Genomic DNA, 24,250 nt, shown 5'->3' on the forward strand with positions numbered 1-24,250 from the left:
TGAAGAACTCAATAAAAGAAATGAATGAAATAGCCAGCTTAGATAGTACAGCTGACCAGACGGAAGAAAGAATTAGTGATATCAAAGACAGAAATCCGGAAATGACACAGATGGAAGAAGAGAGAGACTTGAGTGTTAAAAGAAATCAAAGAACTCTCCAAGAACTTTCTGATTCCACTGGAAAGAGCAACATGAGAATAATAGGCATGTCAGAAGGAGAAAAGAAGGAGAGGGAAACAGCACGTATATTCAAACAAATAGTTGACGAGAACTTCCCAAACTTGTGGAAAGAACTGGATCCTTGAATCCAAGAAGCAAATAGGAACACCTAATTACCTCAAGCCCAACAGGTCTTCAAGGCACATTGCATTGAAGCTATCAAAAATCAATGAAAAAAGAATTCTCAAGGCAGCAGGGGGGAAAAAACCCAGTAACCTATAAGGGAAAGCCAATTACACTATCATCAGACTTTTCAGCAGAAACTACAAGCCAGGAGGGAGTAGAATAAAATATTCAAACTATTGAAAGAGAAAAATTATGAGCCAACAATAATATATCCAGCAAAGATAGATATGAAGGACGAATAAAGACCTTTCCAGACATACAGAAGCTGAGGGAATGTTCTAACACATGACCTGCATTACAGGAAATACTGAAGGAGGTTATTCAACCTGACACAAAAAAACAAAAGAATATAAAACCGTGAACAACATTACAAACAGAGAGAAGCAGGAAATGGCAAACTCTACCCAAATTGGGCATTACAAACTTAAACATAAAAGGTAAAGAAGAAAAAAAATATATTTAAAAAAAAGGAAAAAGACAACTCGCTACTGCAATGCAGAAATCAACTTACAGCATAAGTAGGGATAACTTGTGACAACAAAAACACAAAAGGAGAGAAAGTAAAGGTCTGAACCTACAAAGGGGAATGGAGATAAGAAGCATGCTGAAGAAAAAGAACTACTGTATATGTGAAACTTTGTTTTACATAAACTTAATGGTAACCACTCAAAAAAAAAAAATCCAGAATTGAGATATACAACAAAATAAAAGTAGAAACGGGGGGGGGAGGGAATCATAGAATATCACCACACTAAAATGAGAACAACAAAAAGGAAAAGAAAGAGTGGACACACCGAGGTACCAGAAAACAAAAGACAAAACAGATATAGGAAATCCTCATATATGAATAATCACCCTAAATGTAAATGGACTGAACTCACCAATAAAAAGGCACAGAGTAGAAGATTGGATCAAAAAGCAAAACCCAACCATATGATGCCTCCAAGAGATGCATCTCAGCTACAAGGACAAATATAGATTCAAACTGAAAGAGTGGAAATCAATACTCCTAGCAAATGGTGTACAGACAAAAGCAGGTGTAGCTATACGTATTTTGGATGAAAGAGACTTCAGGATAAAAAAGGTAACAAGACAAAGACAGACACTTCATACAACAAGAAAACATAACACTTATCAATATATACGACCCCATTCAGGGAGCACCAAAATATACAAAGCAATTACTAATAGAACTAAAGGGAGAAATTGACCAAATGACAATTACAGTAGGGGACCTAAACACATTATTGACTGTTATGGATAGATCATCCAAACAGAAAATAAATAAGGAAGTATCAGCCTTAAATGACACTTTAGACCAAATAGACATAATTGACATTTACAGAGTCCTTCATCCTATAACATCAGACTATACACTCTTTTCTAGTGTACATGGAACATTGTCAAGGATAGACCATATATTGGGACACAAAATTAGCCTTAGCAAATTTGAGAAGATTGAAATCATACCAAGCACATTCTCTGATCACAAGGCTTTGAAATTGGATATCAAGTGCGAAAAGAAAGCAGGAAAAACCACAAATACGTGGAGATTAAACAACATGTTTTTAAAGTACTGGGTCAAAGAAGAAATAAGAGGAGAGAACAAAAGACACATAGAAACAAATGAGAATGAAAATACATCTTATCAAAATTATTGGGATACAGGGAAAGCAGTAATAAGAGGGAAATTTAATCATTACAGGCCTATCTCAAGAAACAAACAAACAAAAAAATCCCAGATAAACAACCTCACATTACACCTTAAAGAACTAGAAAAAAAAAAATGAAACCCAAAGTCAGCAGGAGGAAGGAAATAATAAAAATCAGAGAAGAGCTAAAAGAAATCGAGAACAGAAGGGCAGTAGGAAAAAATTAATGCAAGAGCTGGTTCTTCGAAAAGATTAATAATACTTAAACTCCCTTGGCTACATTCACTAAGATAAAAAGGCACAAATAAACAAAATCAGAAATTAAAGAGGAGGTTACCACGGATACCACAGAAATACAAAGGATCATGCAAGAATACTATGAAGGACTACATGTTCCAAATTCAATACCCTAGAAGAAGTGGACAAGTTCTAAGAAACATATAGCCTTCCTAGACTGAATCATGAAGAACTGGAAATTCTAAATAGACCGATCAACAGTAAAGAAATTGAATGAGTCATCCAAAACCTTCCCAAAAGCAAAAGTCCAGGACCAGATGGCTTCACTAGTGATTCTACCAAACATTCTAACACCTGTCCTCCTCAAACTCTTCCAAAAAATTGAAGAAGGGGCAATATTTCCTAACTCATTTTATGAGGCCAATATTACCCTGATACCAAAACCCAGGAAGGATAACACAAAAAAAGAAAATTACAGACCAATATCTCTGATGAATACAGATGCAAAAATCCTAAATAAAATTCCAGCAAATCATACTGTAAAACAATACATTATTTAATGTAATACATATTGTTTAATGTAATACATATTGTTTAATGTAAAACAATACATTAAAAAGATTATACAACACAATCAAGTGTGGTTCACACTAGGGGCACAAGGATGGTTCAACATACGCAAATTGATCAATGTGATACAGCACATAAACAAAATAAAGGACCAAAATCATATGGTTATATCAATAGATGCAGAAAAAGCATTTGACCAGAAACAACATCCATTTATGATCAAAACACTCAATAAAATGGGTATAGAAGGAAAATACCTTAACATAATAAAGGCCATATATAACAAACCCTCAGCTAATGTTATAATTAACAGTGAAAAACTGAAGTCCTTTGCTCTATGTTCAGGAACAACACCGGGCTGTCCCCTATCACCATTGCTTTTCAACATAGTACTGGAAGTCCTAGCCAGAGCAATCGGGTAAGAGAAAGAACTAAAATCCGAATTGGGAATGAAGAAGTTAAATTGTCACTTTTTGCAGACATGATTCTTTATTTAAAAAACACTCAAGACTCTACCAAAAAGCTATTAGAAACAATAAATACAACAAAGTTGCTGGCTACAAAAATCAACATACAAAAAATCCACTGCATTCCTATATAAACAATGAAATTTCAGAAAAAGAAATGAAAAAAACAATTCCTTTTGCAATTGCAACAAAAAGAAGAAAATACCTAGGAATAAATTTAACAAAGTATATGAAGGAAATATACATTGAAAACTATAAGACATTTTTTAAAGAAATTGAAGAAGACACAAAGAAATGGAAAGACATTCCATGCTCATGGATTGGAAGAATCAACATAGTTAAAATGGCCATATTGCCCAAAGCAATATACAGATTTAATGCAATCCCCATCAAAATCCCAAAGGCATTTTTAAAAGAAATAGAACAAAAGAATCATCAGATTTGTATGAAACCACAAAACACCCTGAATAGCCAAAGCAATCCTAAGAAAAAAGAATAATGCTGGAGGTATCATATGCCCTGACTTTAGCTTGTACTATAGAGCAACAATAATCAAAACAGCATGGTACTGGCAGAAAAACAGACACACAAACCAATGGAAAAGAACTGAAAACCCAGAAATAAACCCACATAAATAGGGACAGATAATTTTTGACAAAGGATCCAAAAACATATGTATAATGGAGAAAAGACAGCCTCTTCAATAAATGGTGCTGGGAAAATTGGAAAGCCACATGCAGAACAATGAAACTAGACTGCTATCTGTCACCATTACCAAAATTAACTCAAAATGGATCAAATACCTAAACATAAAACATGAAACAATAAACTTCATAGAAGAAAACATAGGTACTAAACTTATGGACCTTGGGTTCAAAGAGCATTTTATGAATTTGACCTCAAAGGCAAGGGCAGTAAAAGCTAAAGTAAATGAATGGGACTATATCAAACTAAAAAGCTTCTGCACAGCAAGAGAAACCATCAACAAAACAAAGAGGCAACCAACCAAATGGGAGAAGATATTTGCAGAGAATGCCTCCAATAAGGGGCTAATATCTAAAATATATCAAGAACTCATACAACTCAACGAAAAGACAAACAATCCAATTAAAAAATGGGCAGAGGACATGAACAGAAACTTCTCCCAATAAGACATATATATGAAAAGATGCTCAACATCACTAATCATCAGAAAAATACAAGTAAAAACCACAAAGAGATATCACCTCACCCCAGTCAGAATGGCTATCATCAACAAGACAAATAGTAACAAGTGTTGGAGAGGCTGTGGAGAAAAAGGAACCCTCATACACTGTTGGTGGGAATGCAGACTGGTGTAGCTGCTATGGAAGGCAGCATGGAGGTTCCTCAAAAAATTACGAATAGAATTACCATATGACCCAGCAGTCCTTCTCCTGAGTATCTACCTAAGAAAACATAGGTACTAAACTTATGGATGTTGGGTTCATAGAGAACTTTATGAATTTGACCTCAAAGGCAAGGGAAGTAAAATGAAAACATTTATCCATAAAGATATATGTACTCCGATGTTCACTGCAGCATTATTTATGGTAGCCAAGACATGGAAACAACCCAAGTGTCCTTCAAGAGATGATTGGATAAAGAAGATGTGGTATATATACACAATAGGATACTACTCTGCAATAAGAAAAGATGAAATACTGCCGTTTGTGACAACATGTATGGATCTTGAGATCATTATACTAAGTGAAATAAGTCAGACAGAGAAAGTTGAGAACCATATGACTTCACTCATATGTGGGATATAAAACTGAAGGCAACAAAGGAGCAAGACAAGCAAAAAAAGCAACAAAAACTCATATACAGACAACTATTTAGTGGTTACCAGAAGGTAAAGGGGGAGGGGAGTTTTAGAAGAGGGTAAACAGGGTCAAATATATGTTGATGGAAGAACTGACTCTGGGTGGTGAACACATAATGCAATACGGAGAAGATGTATTATAGAATTGTATACTTGAAACCTATATAATTTTGTTGATCATTGTCACCCCAATAAATTTTAATAAAAAAATGAAAAACATATACTTACCAAACAACCACAAGCACACTCCTGGGCATTTACCTCAGAAATACTAATTTATGCTCATAGGAAAAACCTGAACATGAATTTCATAGCAGCTTACTTAAAGAAGCCAAAAATTAGAAACAACCAAAATATCCTTCAATAGGTGAATGGCTAAACAAATTATAACACATTCCCACAATAAAATATCATGTAGTAATAAAGGAAATAAACTATCGATATACACTATAACTTGGACGGATGTCAAACTCAACACATTAAATACTATATGATCCCATTTACATAATGTTCTTGAAATGGCAAAATTACCAGATGAAGGGCTTATCAGTAGTTGGCAGAGATTAGAGATGGTGAGGGAGAGGGTATGGGTATGATTGTAAAGCGGCAGCACAAGAGAAACCTCTGTGGTGACACAATAGTTCTGTACCTTTATTGTGGGGTGGTTACATGAATCTCCACATGTGATAAAATGGCACAGAGCTATTCACACACATTATACCAATATCTATTTACAAATGGTGTTGACACTATATTATACTCATGTACGAAATAACCATTGGGGGAAAATTGTGAAGAATATAATTGTGCTAATTCCTGTGAAGCTATAATTATGTCATATAAAAAGTTTTTTCATAAGTACATGTAAAAACCAGAAACAATGTGAAAACATTTTCTTCTTAAAAAGGCAAGCCAGAGATGGAGAAAAAAGGGTTTGCAAAACATTATTTGCTAAAAGTCTGGAAGCCTTCAACTCCACAACAATACCAAAAACAAACAAACAAAACAACAAAAACTAAACTAGGCCAGCCCGGTGGCTCACGTGGTTGGAGCACCGTGCTCCTAACACTGAGGTAGCCCGTTTGATTCCCACATGGGCCAGTAAGCTGCACCCTCTACAGCTAAGATTGTGAACAACGGCTCTCCCTGGACTGGGCTGCCATGAACAGCCAGAGCTCGGCGTGAGCTGCCGTGGGCTACCGTGTGCTGCCAGGAGCCGCCAGTGGCCAGCAGCCAGCGTAAGTGGCCAGCAGCCAGTGTGAGTGGCCGGCAGCCAGCGTGAGCGGCCATGGGATGCCATGTGCTGCCGTGGGCTACTGTGTGCTGCCATGAGCGGCCAGTGTCCAGCATGAGTGGCCAGAATCCGGCGAGAGCAGCCGTAAGCTGCTGTGAGCTGACTGGCAACTGACTGCCTCAGCCGGGGAGTGAGTGCAAGGCACATAATACCAGCAGGGGCCAGGGAGCTGTGTCCTACACAACTAGACTGAGAAACAATGGCTTGAACCGGAGTGGGGAGGGGAGGCGAAAGAAGGGGAAAAAAACTAAACTGAACAGAAAATGGGCTAAAGATTTCATCAGACGCTTCAGCAATGGAGATTATGAATGGTTTAAAAGCACATGAAAAGTGGTTCAACATTGTTAGTCACCAGGGAAATGCAAATTAAAACCCAATAAGATATAACTAGACACCACCTACAATGGTTAAAAAGAACAAGACTTACCAAACCAAATGTTGGTAATCAAAGAGCAATGAGAACTCTCCAACATTGAATATAGGCATGAGAAACAGTACAGCCAACTTTAAACATTTGGCAGCTCCTTATAAAATTACATATAAAGTTACCGGAAGACCCAGCAAGTCCACTGTTAGGTATTTACACAAGAGAAATGAAAACATAACGACACAAAGACTTGTATATGCAATATTCACAACAGCTGTATTCATAATAGCCCCAAACTGGAAAAACAAAAAAACCATGTGTCTATCAAGTGAAAGGATAACAAATTGTGGTAAAAAGAATAAACTAGTGATACACACATGCACAAGTATCAAAAATGCATTATGCTAAATGAAAGAAGACAGACAAAAAACAGTAAGTATATACTTTATGATCCCATTGATATAAAATTCGAGAAAAGGCAAAACCATTGCAGTAGAAAGCAGATCAGTGATTGCTAGAGGCCTGAAAGGTGGGGATGGAGGGAGGAGACTCACTGCAAAGGGCTATAAGGGATCTTTCTGGAATGATGGAAATATTCCAAATCATGATTTTGATGATGGTAAAACTCACTGACTTATATACTGAGAAGTGCTGAACTTTATTTTCTGTTAAATACACCTCAACAAAAATGATTAATATTTAAAAATGAAAACCAGAATTGTATTCTAGAGGGAGTGAGGTGGTCAGGTCTGCTCACCCACGGAGACGAGGTGGCTGTAGATCTCCAGCATCACGTCTCTGTAGAGGGCCCGCTGAGCAGGGCCCAGGCGCTGCCACTCCTCCTGGGTGAACTCCACAGTCACGTCCTTGAAGGACACTGAGGCCTGTAACAGCATATTTCTAATCAATCTCAGGGCCCAGGATCAGGAACATGGAAAATAGTTTTGGAAACTAACTCTGAATATATTTACTGTCAATAGAGTTTCTTAAAAAATGCTATAAGAAATGACTATTATGGCCCTCTTTCTTATATTTTGGGGATATGTGCACAATTAGTAAAAAATTATTCCCATGCTCTGATTTATCTATATTTATTTTTAAATTATACACACATCTTGTCACTTAATATAATGAGAAAGCTTAGTACCTTATATTCTTAGGTAAAGCTAATACAACAGAATTCCTGTATATATTTCCCAAACACCATTGGATTACGCTGAGCACTCTGGAGAGTAAAACACCCCAGCCTGGAGTTCTCTGCTGGGGTAATGGGGAACCAATGAAGAGAGACATGTCTGAGGTGTGATCAAACAGTATGGTAAATTTTTAAATGAAAACAAAATGTATTACAGTAAAAGACACATTGCCATTAATCCTCCTCAAAATACTCCCCCTCGCTTCAACCACACTTATCCCATCATTCTTGCTACTTTCTGAAGCAGTTCTGGAAGTCCTCTTTCGTGAGTGTCTTTAGTTGCTGTCATGGCTGCCTTGATGTCCTGAATCGTTTCAAAATGTTTACCTCTCATGGTCATTTTGACTTTGGGGAAAAGCCAGAAGTCGCACGGTGCCAGATCCGGTGAATAAGGTAGATGAGGACGTATTGTAAAGTTTTTATTTGACAGAAATTGCAGTATCGGAAATGATGTGTGAAACAGAGCCTTTCCGTTGTGATCACAAAATACGGTGAATGCTGCTGCCAAGTGCCATCCAATGGAAAGGCAGGGATCTTCAATAAGGGAAGCAGAGCGTCGAACCTTAGTAACAGTGTGTGACGAGTTTCAACTAGTTTGGTGAAGTCAGTCGGGTGTGAGCTACGGTTGAGAAAAGGTGTGTTGTAAAGTGTGCTGTAAATCATGGATCACGAACAACTCATTAACATGCAATGGGCGAACGGTTTCATCCTCCATCATGACGACACTCAGGGTCACACGTCCTTTCTGGTGTGGCAATTTCTGTCAAATGAAAACATTATGGTGTGCCCTCATCCACCTGATTCACGGGATCTGGCATGATGGGACTTCTGGCTCTTCTCCAAAGTCAAAATGACCATGAAAGGTAAGCGTTTTGAATTGATTCAGGATATCGAGGCAGCCATAACAGCAGCTAAAGAGAACTTCCAGAACTGCTTCAGAAAGTGGCAAGAACAAACGTGTTCGAAGCGAAGGGGAGTATTTTGAGGGGGATTAATGGCAATGTGTCTTTTACTATAATAAACATTTTTATTTAAACATTTACCATATCTTTTTATCACACCTCATAAGCCCAGGGATACACCTCGTACACATCACCAGATTTATGTTTCAGGAGCAATGCTCTAGAACAGATTTTCTTCATTTTGGTAATACTAACACTGTAGAAGAGATAACTCTATTTTGGAGTAACACTGTCCTGTGTACTTTAGGATGTTTATCAGTATCCCTGTCTTCTACTAATTACATGCCAATTGTGACAATCAAAAATATCTTCACACAGTTTCCTCAAAAAATTAACAATAAAACTACCACATGACCCAGCAATACCACTTCTGGGTATTTATCTGAATAAAAAGAAAATACTAATTTGCAAAGATATATGTACTCCTACATTCATTGCAGCATTGTTTACAATAGCCAAGATATGGAAGCAACCTTGGTGTCCATTGATAGATGAATTGATAAAAAAGAGGTGGGATACACACACACACACACACACACACACACACACACACACAGGAATATTACTCAGTCATAAAAAAGAATCTTGCCATCTGTGACAACATGGATGGACCTAGCGGATACTATGCTAAGTGAAATAAGTGAGACAGACAAAGACAAATACTGTATGATTTCACTTAAACGTAGAATCTAAAAAACAAAACAAATGAACAAACAGAACAATACAGAAACAGACTCATAGATAAAGAGAACAAATTGCTGGCTGCCAGAGGGGAGGGAGCAGTGGGTGAAATAGGGGAAGGGGATTAAGAAATACAAACTTGCAGTTATAAAATAAATAAGTCATGGATATAATGTACTGCACAGGGAATAACAACGTGATAACTTTTATAGTGACAGATGGTAATTAGATGTATCATGATTATCATTTCATAATGTACAAAAATACTGAATCACTATGTTGTACACCTCAAACTAATATAATATTGTATGTCAATTATAGCTCAATAAAAAATAAATCTCCAAACACTGCCAAATGTCTCCTGGGAAGCAAAACTGACCCTACTTAGGAACAATTGCTCTGTACCGCATTTTCCCGAAAATAAGATCTAACCAGAAAATAAGCCACAGCATGATTTTTCAGGATGCTCATCATATAAGCCCTACCCCAAAAATAAGCCCCAATTAAGATCATCAGCCAGACGGATGCATTTAGTACGTCCATTGCAACACACGACAGATGTATTGAATTCTAAAATAATAATATTAATATATAAATATAAATATTATTGACATTAATACTTAAAATAAATGATAATATAAATTATAATTAAGTATTTGTAAATACCCAGGCGGGCACCTTTGGACAAGAGGTAAACGGCCATGTAAACAGATGAACTCGAGACTTAGTGCCGAATGACCAATCGGAGTACAGACACAACGCAGGAATAACTTACACACTTGATAACGAACGGACGTGGTTGTGTCTAATATGAATCTTCATAATTCAATATGTCATGTGTTGTAACAGACATACTTAATGCACTAATGTGAAATAAACAAATGTTTTCTGAATTTTGGTGCCTGGAATTTTTCGTCGCTTTTGTGTGGACCATCATTCTTAACTGTCATCATTTTTGTTGCCATTCCTGTCTGGTAAGTCTTCAATTAACACTCGATTTAATGGTAGATTTAAAGGGAATAATATTTTGACCCCCCAGACAAGATGAGTGCAAACAGCTATTCCATCGAGTACAAGAAAAGAATCATGGAGGACTCCCGGGGCAAGAATCTTACAATTTTCTACAAAGAGAAGAAGCTGGATCTCCGAATGGCCTGAAAATGGCGAGCAGAGTACGAAAACCTCAGTCAACAGGTGGACGAGGGAAATGCTAAGAAGCACAAGTGTGGATCAGGTCGGCAACCATTATTTCCTGAGCTGGAAGACATCATCTGTGAATGGGTTGCTGAGAGGAGAGCAAAGCCTTTGGTTGTGCCCAGGACTGATATTCAAGCATTTGCCCTTGCAATGGCACCACAGTTTAGAAATATCCCCAGAAAAATTCAAAGCATCACAACACTGGCTGGATGGCTTCCTTCAGCGATATGAACTGTCTCTAAGAAGATTGACAACACTGTTCAATGTGGAAGATATTGAAGCACTTGCATTCAAGTCCTTTGTGGATGGCATTGACTTTTCTAAATACCAACTCTCCAACATGATTGCTATAGATGAAACTGCAGTGTTTATGGGCCAAGGATCTCAAACGACAATTTATCAGAGGGGTGCTTTGTCAATCTACTACATTCCCTCCCCTGGTTACGAAACTGCACGTGTTACCTGTATTTTGGCAATTCGTCTGGATGGAAAGAAAGCCCCACCTCTAATCATCATTAAGGGCAAGAAAGATAAGGTTGAATGTGTTTCAGGCATTTATGTTCTTGAAACCGAAAAAGCCTGGTGCACACAAGCAGTTATAAGGAAGTGGATCAGTTTAATGCTGCCACTTGTTTTGTGAGGTGGCCAAAGAGGTCTGCTGGTGTGGCATTCAGCCAGCACTCACCGCACTGAGGACATGAAGAACTTCCTTGCAGAGAGAAGAATAGATCAAATAATGATTCCTGCAGGAATGACTGTCTATCTCGACAGACTCTTGATATTGCAATAAAGGACCATCTGCACATGGAAATCAATGACTACATTGAAAATAGAATGGAGAGAAACCAGTGAAGCCTAGCCTGCAAGAGGTCGTGTAGGAAAATTGGGAGGTCTAAAATGAAAATAAGGACTTAGGAGAAATTAGTTATTAAGATGGCAACTGAAGTCATCAGAGAAAAAGAGCTGACTCAGAAAGGATATAGAAACCAAGAAGAGAAAAGAACCAAGTATAAAATTCAAGGGAATCGCAAAATTAAAGAGGTAGGTAGAAAAAGAATAGGCCATAAAGGCTGAGAAATAATTTCTGAACAGTGCAAAGAGAAATCAGAAAGATTAGAGTATTAGAAATTAAGAGAAGAGAAAATTACAAGCATACACGATTCCTCTAGTTCAAGGGAACTGTCTGAGCACGCACTTTCACATGCTCTGCCTCCCAAAACACAGGTAAAACAGAGAACCTACTATAAATGGATGATTAAAGAGGAATACAGAGAAATGTCCCAGCAGAAGGCCCCAAAATTTGAACAAATTCTGAAAGATAGAGGATAAGCAGTATTAGATAACAAAAGCTGGGCAGTGTTGCCCACAAACAAATACAAACATAGAAGTGGGCATACGGAGCAGGGCACTGATGAGAGCCCAGAAAGACATCCAAGCTAAATGAACAAGCCCTACAACAAAGTGTGTAGTGGGAAGAGTGATTAGCAGAGTACATTTCCTATCTCAATACAGGTGATATCGCAAATGAATGAAGAAAGGCTGGGCATAAATATAGGGATAACTAGATTGCCATCTGGGAAAAGAGAGTTAGATCTAAACCTCACAGCACAGAGCAGGATAAAATTAAAATGTATTCAAGATCTAAATGTAAAAAAAAAAAAGTCAATCATATCCTAGAAGACTATACAGAACACTTCTTTTACAATGTTAGAGTGGGAAAATGCCCAGCTATGACAAAATCCAGGAATCATGAAAGAAAAAAAACAACCTGCTAAATTTGACAACATAAAAATCAAATGTCTTTATGGCAAAAAAAAAAAGAAAAAGGAAAAAAAAATCCTGAGCAAGGCAAAAATATAATTATGTGATATGATAAAGATGTTAGCAAATGCTACTGTAATAATCATACTGCAATAGACAAATGTATCAATCCAACACATTGTACCCCTTAAACTTACACGATGTCATATGTCAATTGTATTTTAATAAAAAAGTAGTCCAATGCAACTTTTGGATACAGAAAAAAATAATCCCAAATATAGTATCAGCAAAAAGCCCTAGGAAAATCTATAAGAAGCAACTTCACCATCCTATTAGAACTAGGGTCTATAGAGGAATTCAAGTTAATATTAGATACCCTTTATACTGTTTACAGTATTTACAAAGGAAATAAACTACAGCTTTATTTCAATAGATACACAAACGGTATTTAATATAATTTAATGCACAGTCATGACCAATGTGAAATTTTAGCACAATGGTATCTGAAGGGAACCTAGCTACGCTGAACAAAAGCTACCAAGAGCTGACAGCAAACATCACAGTTAGTGGTAAAATGGTGTATATTTTCCCTGAAGACTGATTTGATCTATTTCTATTTCTCTTCTCCCAGGTAAAGCATGGACCCTTGGACACCTCATGACTCCATTACAATATAATGTGGGGAATGAATAAACAGCTCACCTGAGGTACGTTCATTTTCTGTGGCTCTTGGAAGAGTGTAGAGAACTGGGGTTCAGCTGAGGGGAAAGAAAGAAGACAGGGGTCACAAGATTTGGGCTGCCTTTTGGCTCTTCGAGTCACCTCTGCAAATGTCACACTCTAGTTAGGGACCAGCCTCCCTGTGAGGCATAAGAAGGATCACCACCAGGCAGCACCACCTGTCTTTGTGTGACTCTAAAATGACTATGGGGCTTAAACTGGCAGCTTTTTATTGAGTGAACATAAACTTTTCTTGAGTAACAATAATGCATGTGTCCTTCCGACTAACAAAAGACATAAATACAGAGGATTAATTGAATTAAATTACACCAAAGGATAGGACAGTATTCTTTCATTAAGATTAACTCAGCAGGAATATACTCAGTATGCATATTTTTTCTATTTTTCTCAGTAACATTATTTACTCCTGGTATAAACAATCCACAGAAAGCCTAGTCAAAGAGATGGACTGCATTAGGACAGGAATTTTTCATTGTTTGTTTCAGCTTCGATGTATTTCTCAAAAGGCCCTTTTGATAAGAAGCATTTGGTGACTTACCTGTGGGAAAGAGAAATGTTTTCCTCTTGACTCCGTCACAAACAAACTTGATTTCCCTGCACAAGTCATGAACCTTTCAGGCTCAATGTCTCTAAAGCCTTCAAGAGAGTCAGAAATTGATGATCTTAGAAAACCCTTCATGTATCATCATTCTGGGATCCTGTGAAGTCCAGATAATGTCAGTAGTGTCACATGTGATGAACACATATAACAGTAGTGCAGCATCTGTAAAGAATGGGGTCTGTTTAGGGAGAAGGAAGACAGAATTTTCTGTCTGGTTACCCTTTTACCCCCAGACCTTGCTCTCACAAGCTCTCCAATGAAGTGGGTTGTCCGAAGTGACCCACACCTGGGTTACCTCAGCTCACCTCACTCAAGGCTGTCCCCAACCCCTGCCCCCACCAGTCACACAGTGTGGTGGCTTCTGGAGGTGGCATCATCACCAGGACTGACTCATTCTGGGTAGGGGGATCAAGAGCTGCTTCTGACCTTGCAAATCTGGGGTCTGCTCCTTTCTGAGCTCTTCTGTCTCTGCTCTGAAGCTCTGCAAAGAGGTCTAAGATCAGAGGGGTGCTCTCTTCCAGGTTAAACTCCTGTTAACAGAGGTCCTGCTTTCTACAAGGGAACTGGGACATAGACCTGAGAAACAAATTCATTTTAGAGGCAAAACCCTGACTCTTAGAATACAGTATCAGATTTAAGACAGCCTGACAGTGCAGAAGGGGCCAGGAACCTCTGTCTGACCCATGGGATCTGAAGAGACACTAGAAACCCCAAAATACATTTGACACATGGTACGATTCCATCCATATTCGTTTTCCCTTATATCTTTGGATTTTCAGGACATGTAACTTGCTAAGAGCCTATGAAGACTGCAGTGTTGGTTTTAGGCAAGTGTAATGTCTAAACAAAGCCTGAGAATTTCTGGTCAAGATGACAGAGTAGGTAAACACTGTGCTTGCCTCTTCTCACGACCACATCAATTACAATTAAACTACAGAATAACCATCACTGAGAATCGCCTGAAGTCTAGCTGAACAGAAGTCCTACAACTAAGGACATAGAAAAGAAGCCACCTTGAGACTTGTAGGAAGGACAGACACAGAACGAGCTGGTCCTACACCCACATGTGGCAGTTAAAACTTGAGAGGGATATCTTGGCTGCGGAAGTCCCCCCAGAGGAGTGAGGGGTCCCAACCCCACATCCAGGGTTCCAATGCCAGGAAGAGAAGTCCCCATAACTTCTGGCTGTGAAAACCAGAGCAGATTGTGGCTGAGTGAGACAAGGGCAGCTGCAGTCCCCGGTGCAAAGGGCCTGCACACATACTTACTCACTGATGAACTCACTCACTCTTAGCTCCAGTGCTGGGGCAGCAACTAGAAAGGTGAGGAACTGAATTGTCTGGGTTCAGGGCAAGGGATGAAGGGATAACTTCCTCTCAAACAGATGTGCTGGCAGAGTCCATTACTGCTCTGTTGAGTCCTTCCCCTTCCCTGCTTGCAGGGCAGACAACCACCGTATATGAGTCTCCATCAACATGGCTAACACTGTTCATTCTGCCCTAGTAATTCCGAGACCCCCGCCCCACCCAACTTGCGTATCCACTTGATTGGCTTCCAGTGGCTTTCCCATACAAATGGCCCATCTTGGCACATACTGCAGACTTTCCTAAAATCTCTCAAAGGTTCACAAAACCCAAACAAGCAGCATTTGGCCTCAGCGTACTTCATACCTCTTGCTGATCAGTTCCAGCCCAGCACTAACAGCAGTCAGTCTTGGTTCATGGCTTAGTCTCTCTCAGTCAACTCCAAACCCAGCATGGGTGGCTGCCATCTGTGGATTGCTTTGCGGTTCATGCCAGGTGGCCCCAGGAAGGGCACAGGCTGCAGCTGAACTTGGCCTGAAGTGGGGGCCCTCACAGGGGGCTCCATGGCCAGCACTCCCGGTGGCCAGCTTCAGACCAAGCTGGAACCCACCAGCCTCTGCAGGCAATACACCCAAAGGGCAGAGTGGGCAGGCAGCAGAGCCCTGCTAAAGAGAAGCCTGCTCTGTAGGGTCAGCCCCTGCACCACAACTCTACTGTAGTCACAGCCAGTCCTCACAACTAATCAGCCTAAGGGTCAACCCCTCCCACTGATGTGAAAACAGAAAACAAGGCTCAACTACAACAGGAGGGCACACATAACCCACACAAGGAACACACCTGGAGCACCCGGCTCAGGTGATCAAGGAGACTGTACCACTAGGCCCCACAGGATACCTACTACACAAAGCCATACTAGTCAGACTGGGAGACACAGCAGCCCTACCTAATACATAGAAACAAACACAGGGAGGCAGTCAAAATGGGAAAACAAAGAAACATGTCCCAAATGAAAGAACAGAACAAAGCTCCAGGAAAAGAACTAAACAAAATGGAGACAAGCAATCTACCAGACAGAGTTCAAAACACTGGTTATAAGGATGGTCAATGAACTTAGGAGAAGAGTAGGTGAACTCAGTGAAAACTTTAACAAAGAGATAGGAAACATAAAAATGGAGAGAAAAAAAACATAAAAAAGAGCCATTCAGAAATTAAAAAATACAATAAAGACTACATTACAAGGGATCAACAAATTACATAAAGCAGAGAATCAAATTAGTGATTCAGAAGATAAAGTAGCAGAAAACACTCAATCAAAACAGCAAAAAGAACAAAGAATCCAAAAAATGAGGATAGTTTAAGGGGCCTCTGGGACAACATCAAGCATACCAACATTCGCATCAGAGGGGTAGCAGAAGGAAAGGAGAGAAAGCAAGGAATTGAAAACCTTTTTGAAGAAATAATGATTGAAAACTTCCGTAGCTGGCAAAGGATATAAATATATACAAGTCCAGGAAGTGTAGAGTCCCAAGCAAGATGAACCCAAAGAGGCCCACACCAAGACACATCATAATTAAAATGCCAAAGGTTAAAGACAAAGGATCTTAAAAGAAGCAAGAGAAAAGCAGTTAGTTACCTACAAGACAGCTCCCAGAAGACTGTCAGCTGATTTATCAAGAGAAATTTTGCAGGCCAGAAAGGAATGGCAGGAAATTTTCAGTGATGAAAAGCAAGGACCTACAACCAAGATTACTCTACCCAGCAAAGCTATCATTTAGAATCAAAGGAAAGATAAAGAGCCTCCTATACAAGAGCGAGCTAAAAGAGTTCATTAACACCAAACCAGTATTACAAGAAATGTTAGATGGACTTCTTAAGAAGGAAAAAAAGATCAAAATTATGAATAATAAAATGGCAATAACTACCTACCTATAACAATTACTTTAAATGTAAGTGGATTAAATGCTCCAATCAAAAGATAGGGTGGCTGAATTGATAAAACAAGACCCTTACATATGCTGCCTACAAGAGACACACTTCGTATCAAAAAGACACACACAGACTGAAAATAAAGAGATGAAAAAATATAGTTCATGAAAATGGAGATGAAAAAAAAAAGCTGGGGTAACAATACTTTTATCAAACTAGACTTTAAAACAAAGGTTATAACAAGAAACAAAAAAGGACATAGTAATCCCTTTTCTGGGTATCTAAAGAAACCCAAAACACTCCCTCAAAGGGACGTGTGCATCCATACGTTCAATGCAGCACTATTTACAGTGGCCAAGATACAAAAGTATCCTGGGTGTCCATCAATGGATGAATGGATTAAAAAAAGGTGGAACATATATACAATGGAATATTACTCAACCACAAAAAAGAATGAAATCTTGCCATCTGCAACAACATTGGTCGATCTAGAGGGTACTGTGCTCTGTGGAGTAAGACAAACAGAGAAAGACAAATAACCATATGATTTCACTTATATGTGGAATCTAAAGAGCAAAACAAACAAACAGAACAGAAACAGGCTTATAGATACAGAGAACATTTTGATGATTGCCAAAATGGAAGGGGGGTTGGGAAGTGGGTGAAAAAGGGGAAGGGGTTAAGAAGTACAAATTGGTAGTTACAAAATCGTCATGGGGATGTAAGTACAGCATTAAGGAATATAATCAATAGTATTGTAATAACTATGTAGAGTGTCAGATGGGTACTAGATTTGTCAGGGTGATCACTTCCTAAGTTATATAAATGTATAATCTCTATGTTATACACCTGAAATTAATATATAATATCGGAGCGCCAAAAAAATGTATACAAATGGACACTTTGGTCAACGTTGCTCAAGCAGTAGTTCGTATAATCAGAAGTGTCTGGACACTGATAGTAACCACTTTGAGCACCTCTTGTAATTGCAGAAGTCAAACGTAAGTTGTATTCATCTTTTGTTATTGGTATATATTGAATATTATAATTTTAAGTTTTCCTTTCTTAAAATATGTATACATTTTTTTGGTACCCTTTCTGTTGTATGTCAACTAATTGAAAAATAAGACAATTATTAAAAAAGCAAATAAACAAAGACTGAGATTGTAAGTACCTTGTTTTATTGTGCTCCACGGATGTTGTTTTTTATAAAATGAAGGCAAGATCCTCCACCAGCGAAAAGATTACCACTTGCTTTATTGCTGTGATCTGGAAGCAACCCACAATATCTCCAAGGTATGTCTGTAAAGCACAGCATCCCTTCAATCAGGGCTCATGACTTGAGCACATCACTCCACCAACCTGAGCCTCGGTTTTTGTTAAAGTGTTTGTGAGGTTACATTCAGCCATCCAATGAAAGAACAGAGCATAGTGTCTTCTAAATATAATAGCAGTTGTCATTTATTCAATGCTTTCCTACCTGACAATTGCCTGAATATTTTACGAGTGATGCCTTAGATCAAAGTTTCAAAACAACCATTAATATCCTAATTTTCAGGTGAGAAAACTGACTCTTATCTAGGTTCCTTCTGTCGCCCCTGCCTACAGGTGACAGAACTGGGCTTTACAAATACCAAGTTTTTTTGGCTCGAGTTCGGGCTCTTACCGCAGACTCACGGCCAATATTAAAAACGCGCTTTTCCCTCCGCCGTCGGCACGGGCTTTTCTTCGGTCCGGCGGCAGGCGGGGCCGGGCACAAGGTCCCTGCACCCGGGCCCGCACCGAACACCTGCTCCAGACCAGTTTCAGCCCGACCTGCGACCACGGAGCTCAAGAGCCGGGGTAACCCCCACACCCCACCCGGCCTCCCCGAGGCCAAGGGCCCGCCCGTGCGCACACACCTGGCGCACCTGGGGGGGTGGGGTCCTTCCATCTTCCAAGCCTAGGCACAAGCGCACCCCTTTCAGCTGGTCCCCGCGCTCTCACCCCAAATGCGGGCCCTTTGCTTTCCGAGGAGACATAAAGGTTACCACACAGCTTCTCAGGAGTCCACGGTAGAATAAAGAGGTAGAGTTACAGCTGCACTTGCGCAGAAGCCCAGAATTCCCTTCCCAGAGTGCCGCGCGGTGAGCCAGAAGGATTGAAGACTACATTTCCCATAGACCTCCGCGTCCACTTCTGAAGTTACTTAAGGCCTGTCTGCATTTTGAGAGCCGGAGAATGATTTTTAAAAAAGTCTCCTGCTCAGGTTCTTTCAGAGCCAGAGGAGGTTAAGCTTTAAACTCGAACTCTTCTGGCAAATGCAAAGGTGGTCCTCTAGTGGCTCCCGATTGAAACAACAGCATTTTTCGCCCCGCAAGTAATTTGAAGAAAATTGGGGAAATTTGAATTAGGATTGGATATTGAAAATATTAAGGAAAATTACCGTTATTTAAATGAAGTATGAAAAAATTCTGCTGGAGTGTTTTAGAAAAATTGACTTTGTAAAAACAGGCATACGGACTGAAATGTTTAGGATTTAAATTTTATAGCTGTAAAATTGTAATTCTATAATATTTCAACCTGGGACCGCCACTCTGTTCCTTTACAACCAATGGACCCACCAATCCCTTAGCACCATCCTGGTGACCCGGGCGCCCAGCGTGGAGGCTGGTCAAACTATATTAAGTCAATCATAATATACTTTGAGGACGGAAAAGGAGCCACAGGTTGTACCTGACAAGAGACTGAAAATAACCACATAAGATGGCATGAGCATTAAATCCATAACTAAGGTGGGCCATAGCAGGAAGTCACATCTTTAGCCTGAAGCTTCCTTCATAAAGTCAATCTTCACTTTAAGGGAGCCTGTCTATTGTCTTTTTGCACCTAAGATGACATCCTTGGAATGTCAGTAATCCCTTTTTCCAGACCAGAGCAGGAAAATACAGAATCCCTCATTATTATTCTTGTCCCTTGATTAGCATCTCTATGTGAGCTATTAACTATCCTGTACCCACATTTGTGAAAGAAGTACGTGTCTCTCCTATTTACTTCTATCCGATCACAGAGATTTCCCCACTTTGCTTTGTTGAAAGTAAATTGACACCTTGGGACATTTAACCATGGAGATGGGAGGACTGCAGGTGGAGTTGGGCCCCTTGCTGACTCTTTAGTCTTGACTTCCTGTTGAACTCTGTGGTAACCCGGAAGTGGGGGGTAGGAGGGGAGGTCACTATAGGAGGGAGCAGTGTTGGGCTCAACCCTCCTTTTTCCTGGCCACCGAGGACTGCCCTGTGTGTATGCAGGCACGCGTGCTTTCTCTTGGCAGTTCAATTTTCTTTTCTTTTTTTTTTTTTCTCCAAATAAACTTTTTCTTTTGGTGGATCATCCGGAGAATTATTTTGGCAGACAACAGCTTTCTCCCACCCCCTTAATCTACCACCAATGGATTTTATGTAACCCTCCTCCTTTGATTCTATGTATAAAATAAGCTGCAAACCGCCATTTTATGGAGCATTTTCTCAATCCGTTGAGATTTTGCTTCCCAGCAATTATCGACAGTTTGGCTCAAATTCTTATAAGCTTTCTCTTAGTCTGGATGTTTTTTCATTGACAACTTTAACATAAAGATCACAAATGGAGAGAAAGTCGTCACTGCATGTATATTTGATGGTGAAACTGACCTTAAAATGGTTCCCTGCCACGTGGAACTGAGCTAAAATGGTGACCAGAGCAGAGAGAGAAGTTCCCAGCCTAAGCCCTAGCGCACTTCCACATAACTCCCTCCAAGCCACACCCCGAGCCAATCACCAGACGACACCTACCCCTTCCCCAACTCAAGGAAGTCCCCAACCCATAAAACCCTGCTCAAAACCTTGCTAGGGGCTCAGCCTTTGGGAAGGATCCTGCTGAGCCCACCAGCGTAATAAAGCTGACTCTCCTAACTCTCTGAGTGCCGCTTGGGTTCTTTCCGGTCTTGGATTCTGCAACATATTCAACAAACACTTATTGAAAACTTGCTGTGTAATAAACACCATTCTAGATGCTGGGAAAGCGACATCAAATAAGATTAAATTCCCTAAACCCCCATGGAGTTTTTCATCCGGGTTGTAGTGGATACTTATTAGGGTCCCTTCAAGAAACAGGTGTCAATTGTTTAAAAAGAAAAAATGGGACACTTGAAAGAAGTCTAATAAATGGGTCTTTAAAAACATGGGTAGGATTGGTGAAGCATCCTGTAACTAGGAATGTGATAATGGAGGCAATAAAATGAAATAAGCATTGCTAAGAGAGTCACTTAAAACAGTCAGGAGGCTATTAAGGAAGTGGGGCCTATGCCTCACTTCTCAGAGCTGCTATTAAGTTGCTATACTTACTGCTAAGCTCACCTCAAAACACCCTGCAGCTATAGACATCCTGGGGCCATAAGCACCCTGGAACAACTGCTACATGGACGTATATGGACTTTACTTACTTCCTTGTAGCTTTTGTCTCCTGTGTTTTCATATTGGAACTAACCAACCTCTGTTACCCTAGCCAGCAATCCTTCATTTGCATGAAAGTGTTAACTTTGTGTCTTTTCCTTTATAAACCCTGTTTTTCTTTGTTTTCTCCAGAGCAGTAGTATGGGTTGCTAACTGAATTCGCATTTCTCAGATTGTAATCCTTTGCTCAAATAAATGCTTTTTATTCTTTTTCACAGCCTACACCCTTAACAATGGTAAGGAGACATTATCACCACTAGGTTTATAGTAAGGATAGGGAGTATTACCAGAACTTGTCAGAAAAGACCACCCTTAGAAGAATTTAGGAAGAGAAACATTGTAATGGCCATTACATGGCTTAGCACAGAGAGCCAAGCCTCCCTTTCTTCCTTCTAATGTCCTATCCTCTGTTAAGCATTTGTAAACCCCATTCAGTACTTAGTCCTAGAATACCATTCATATGTGTCTCCTCCAGACCTCTTTGTCATCAGTTTTCCAGTCTTATTCTCATTAATCCCTGTACTACTGGTTAATTCATTAAACAATTGGACACAAATCAGTATAGATCTAAACTCAGAACATGTCTATTCACAAAGTAAACAAGTAAATATACCTTCTTAAACTCTGCCCACTAGGAAGATTTCTTTTTACCATACATTTCAGAACCAACTCTAAGTGAGACTGTAATTGCAGTACTCATAACTTCTAATGATGCCACATACATTGTAGACTCAGTTTGGAGATTCAACCAGTATATGGGCAGGACTTGTGGTATAATCTTGTGATTAAGTTACAAGAAATTTTGTCGAAGGGACTCAGCCTCCCCTTCAGTTAAAGTCTCCTGTCTATAAAATAGGATATATCAAGGACTGGGAAAGAGGATGATTTGTTTTGATGATTGTGTTAGTTTTCTACCAATAGACCTAGAATTTCACATATATATCAAGAAGTATCTTAGTGAGGTGTCTGTCTATTTCATTTCAATGGATTTCATGATCAAAGAGCCACCACCACAGATCCCTTCATGTCACTACAAAAGATGACTGCATATCAGAAACACCCAAAGAGTTAAAAAATATTTGTCAGGATCCCATTGGAGAAAAATATATTTCATTGGTATGAAATGAAGCATGGCTGCTCCTGAGTTCATGGTGCGTATACTCATATTGATAAATTTGGCCCTATTCAAATAATCAGCAATTCATATAATCAACAAAGGACTGATATTCAGAATTGAATTGAACCCTCTAAACTAAACAGTAAGAAAACAAAAATATCCAATTAAAAAATGGACAAAAGACTTCAACAGACACTTCATTAAAGAAGATATACAGATGGCAATAAGAACATGAAAAGATATTCAACATAACTAGCCATTAGGGAAACATGAATTCAAACCACAATAATATCCACATTAAAAAAAAAAAAAAAGGTTAGTCACTTACCATACAATATACTAGAATTAACCTAAACACAAGATCTAAAACCATAAAACTCTTAGAAGAAAGCATAGGGGTATATCTTCATGATATTGGATTTTCCAATGATTTCATGCACATGACATGAAAAGCATAGGTAACAAAAGAAAAAGTAGGTAAATTGGACTTTATCAAAATCAAAAACTATTGTGCATCAAAAGTCACTATCCACAGAAAAGGCAACCCACAGAATGGAAGAAAATATGTACAAATTTTATTTCTGACAAGGGATTAATATACAGAATATATAAAAATCTCCTACAACTTAACAACAACACAACCAAATTCAAAAAATGGACAAAAGACTTAAATAGACATTTCACCAAAGAAGATATACAAATGTACAATTATACATGCAAAGATGCCTAACACCACAAATCATTCAGGAAAAATAAATAAAAAGCACAAGGAAATACCACTTCACATCCATTAGGATGACTATTATTAAAAACAAACAAACCAGAAAAGTGGTGGTGAAGATGTGGAGAAATTGGAAACCTTGTGCACTGTTGGTGGGAATATGAAATTGTGAAGCCATATGAAACATAATAAGGTAGTTCTCAAAAATTAAATATTAGAATATAATCCAGCCATTCTACTCCCAGGTATATACCCAAAATAATTGAAATCAGGGAGTTGAATAGATATCTGTACATCAATGTTAATAACAGCATTATTCACGATAGACAAAAGGTGGAAACAACCCAAATATTCATCAGTGGATGAATTGGTAAACAAAATATGATATATACATACAATGGAATATTATTCAGCTCTTTAGAAAGCATGAGATTCTAATACATGCTACAACATTGATGTACCTTGAAGACATATGCCAAGTGAAATAAGCCAGACACAAAAGGACAAATATTGTACTTGTATGATCCTACTTATATGAGGCACCTAGAATATTAAACAAATCATAGAGATGGAAAAGTACAATAGTGGTTGCTAAGGGCTTGTGTGGGAAGAGGAGGGGAATTATTGTTGAACAAATGTGGAGTTTCAGTTTGGGAAGATGAAAAAATACTGGAGATGGATGGTGGTGAGGGTTGCACAACAATATGCATGTACTTAATACCAGTGAACTGTACACACACACAAAAATGGTTAAAATGGTAAATTTTATGTTATGGATATTTTATCACATTTTAAAAAGCAAC

At 38.9% G+C, this 24,250-nt stretch overlaps 1 protein-coding gene across 2 annotated transcripts in view; it reads right to left on the bottom strand.

Moving 5' to 3' along the window:
- ZNF510 (zinc finger protein 510) overlaps window positions 1-19,180 on the bottom strand; it is a 79,989-nt gene extending 60,809 nt beyond the window's left edge. The window contains exons 1-7 of one of the 2 annotated variants that reach the window (XM_033123577.1): window positions 19,045-19,180; window positions 18,318-18,445; window positions 17,586-17,648; window positions 14,340-14,489; window positions 13,851-14,075; window positions 13,274-13,329; window positions 7,533-7,659 (exon numbers count right to left, since the gene is read on the bottom strand). In XM_033123577.1, the coding sequence (XP_032979468.1) occupies window positions 7,533-7,659; window positions 13,274-13,288 (142 nt within the window). In that variant the 5' untranslated portion in view covers window positions 13,289-13,329; window positions 13,851-14,075; window positions 14,340-14,489; ... (1 more) ...; window positions 18,318-18,445; window positions 19,045-19,180. Of the gene's footprint in view, window positions 1-7,532; window positions 7,660-13,273; window positions 13,330-13,850; window positions 14,076-14,339; window positions 15,952-17,585; window positions 17,649-18,317; window positions 18,446-19,044 lie in introns of those variants that run through there. The other variant, XM_033123579.1, reaches the window with a different exon arrangement.
- Window positions 19,181-24,250: the final 5,070 nt, after the last annotated feature.

The sequence above is a fragment of the Rhinolophus ferrumequinum genome, chromosome 12, assembly GCF_004115265.2.
Source record: "Rhinolophus ferrumequinum isolate MPI-CBG mRhiFer1 chromosome 12, mRhiFer1_v1.p, whole genome shotgun sequence".
In the NCBI taxonomy this organism is placed as follows: domain Eukaryota; kingdom Metazoa; phylum Chordata; class Mammalia; order Chiroptera; family Rhinolophidae; genus Rhinolophus; species Rhinolophus ferrumequinum.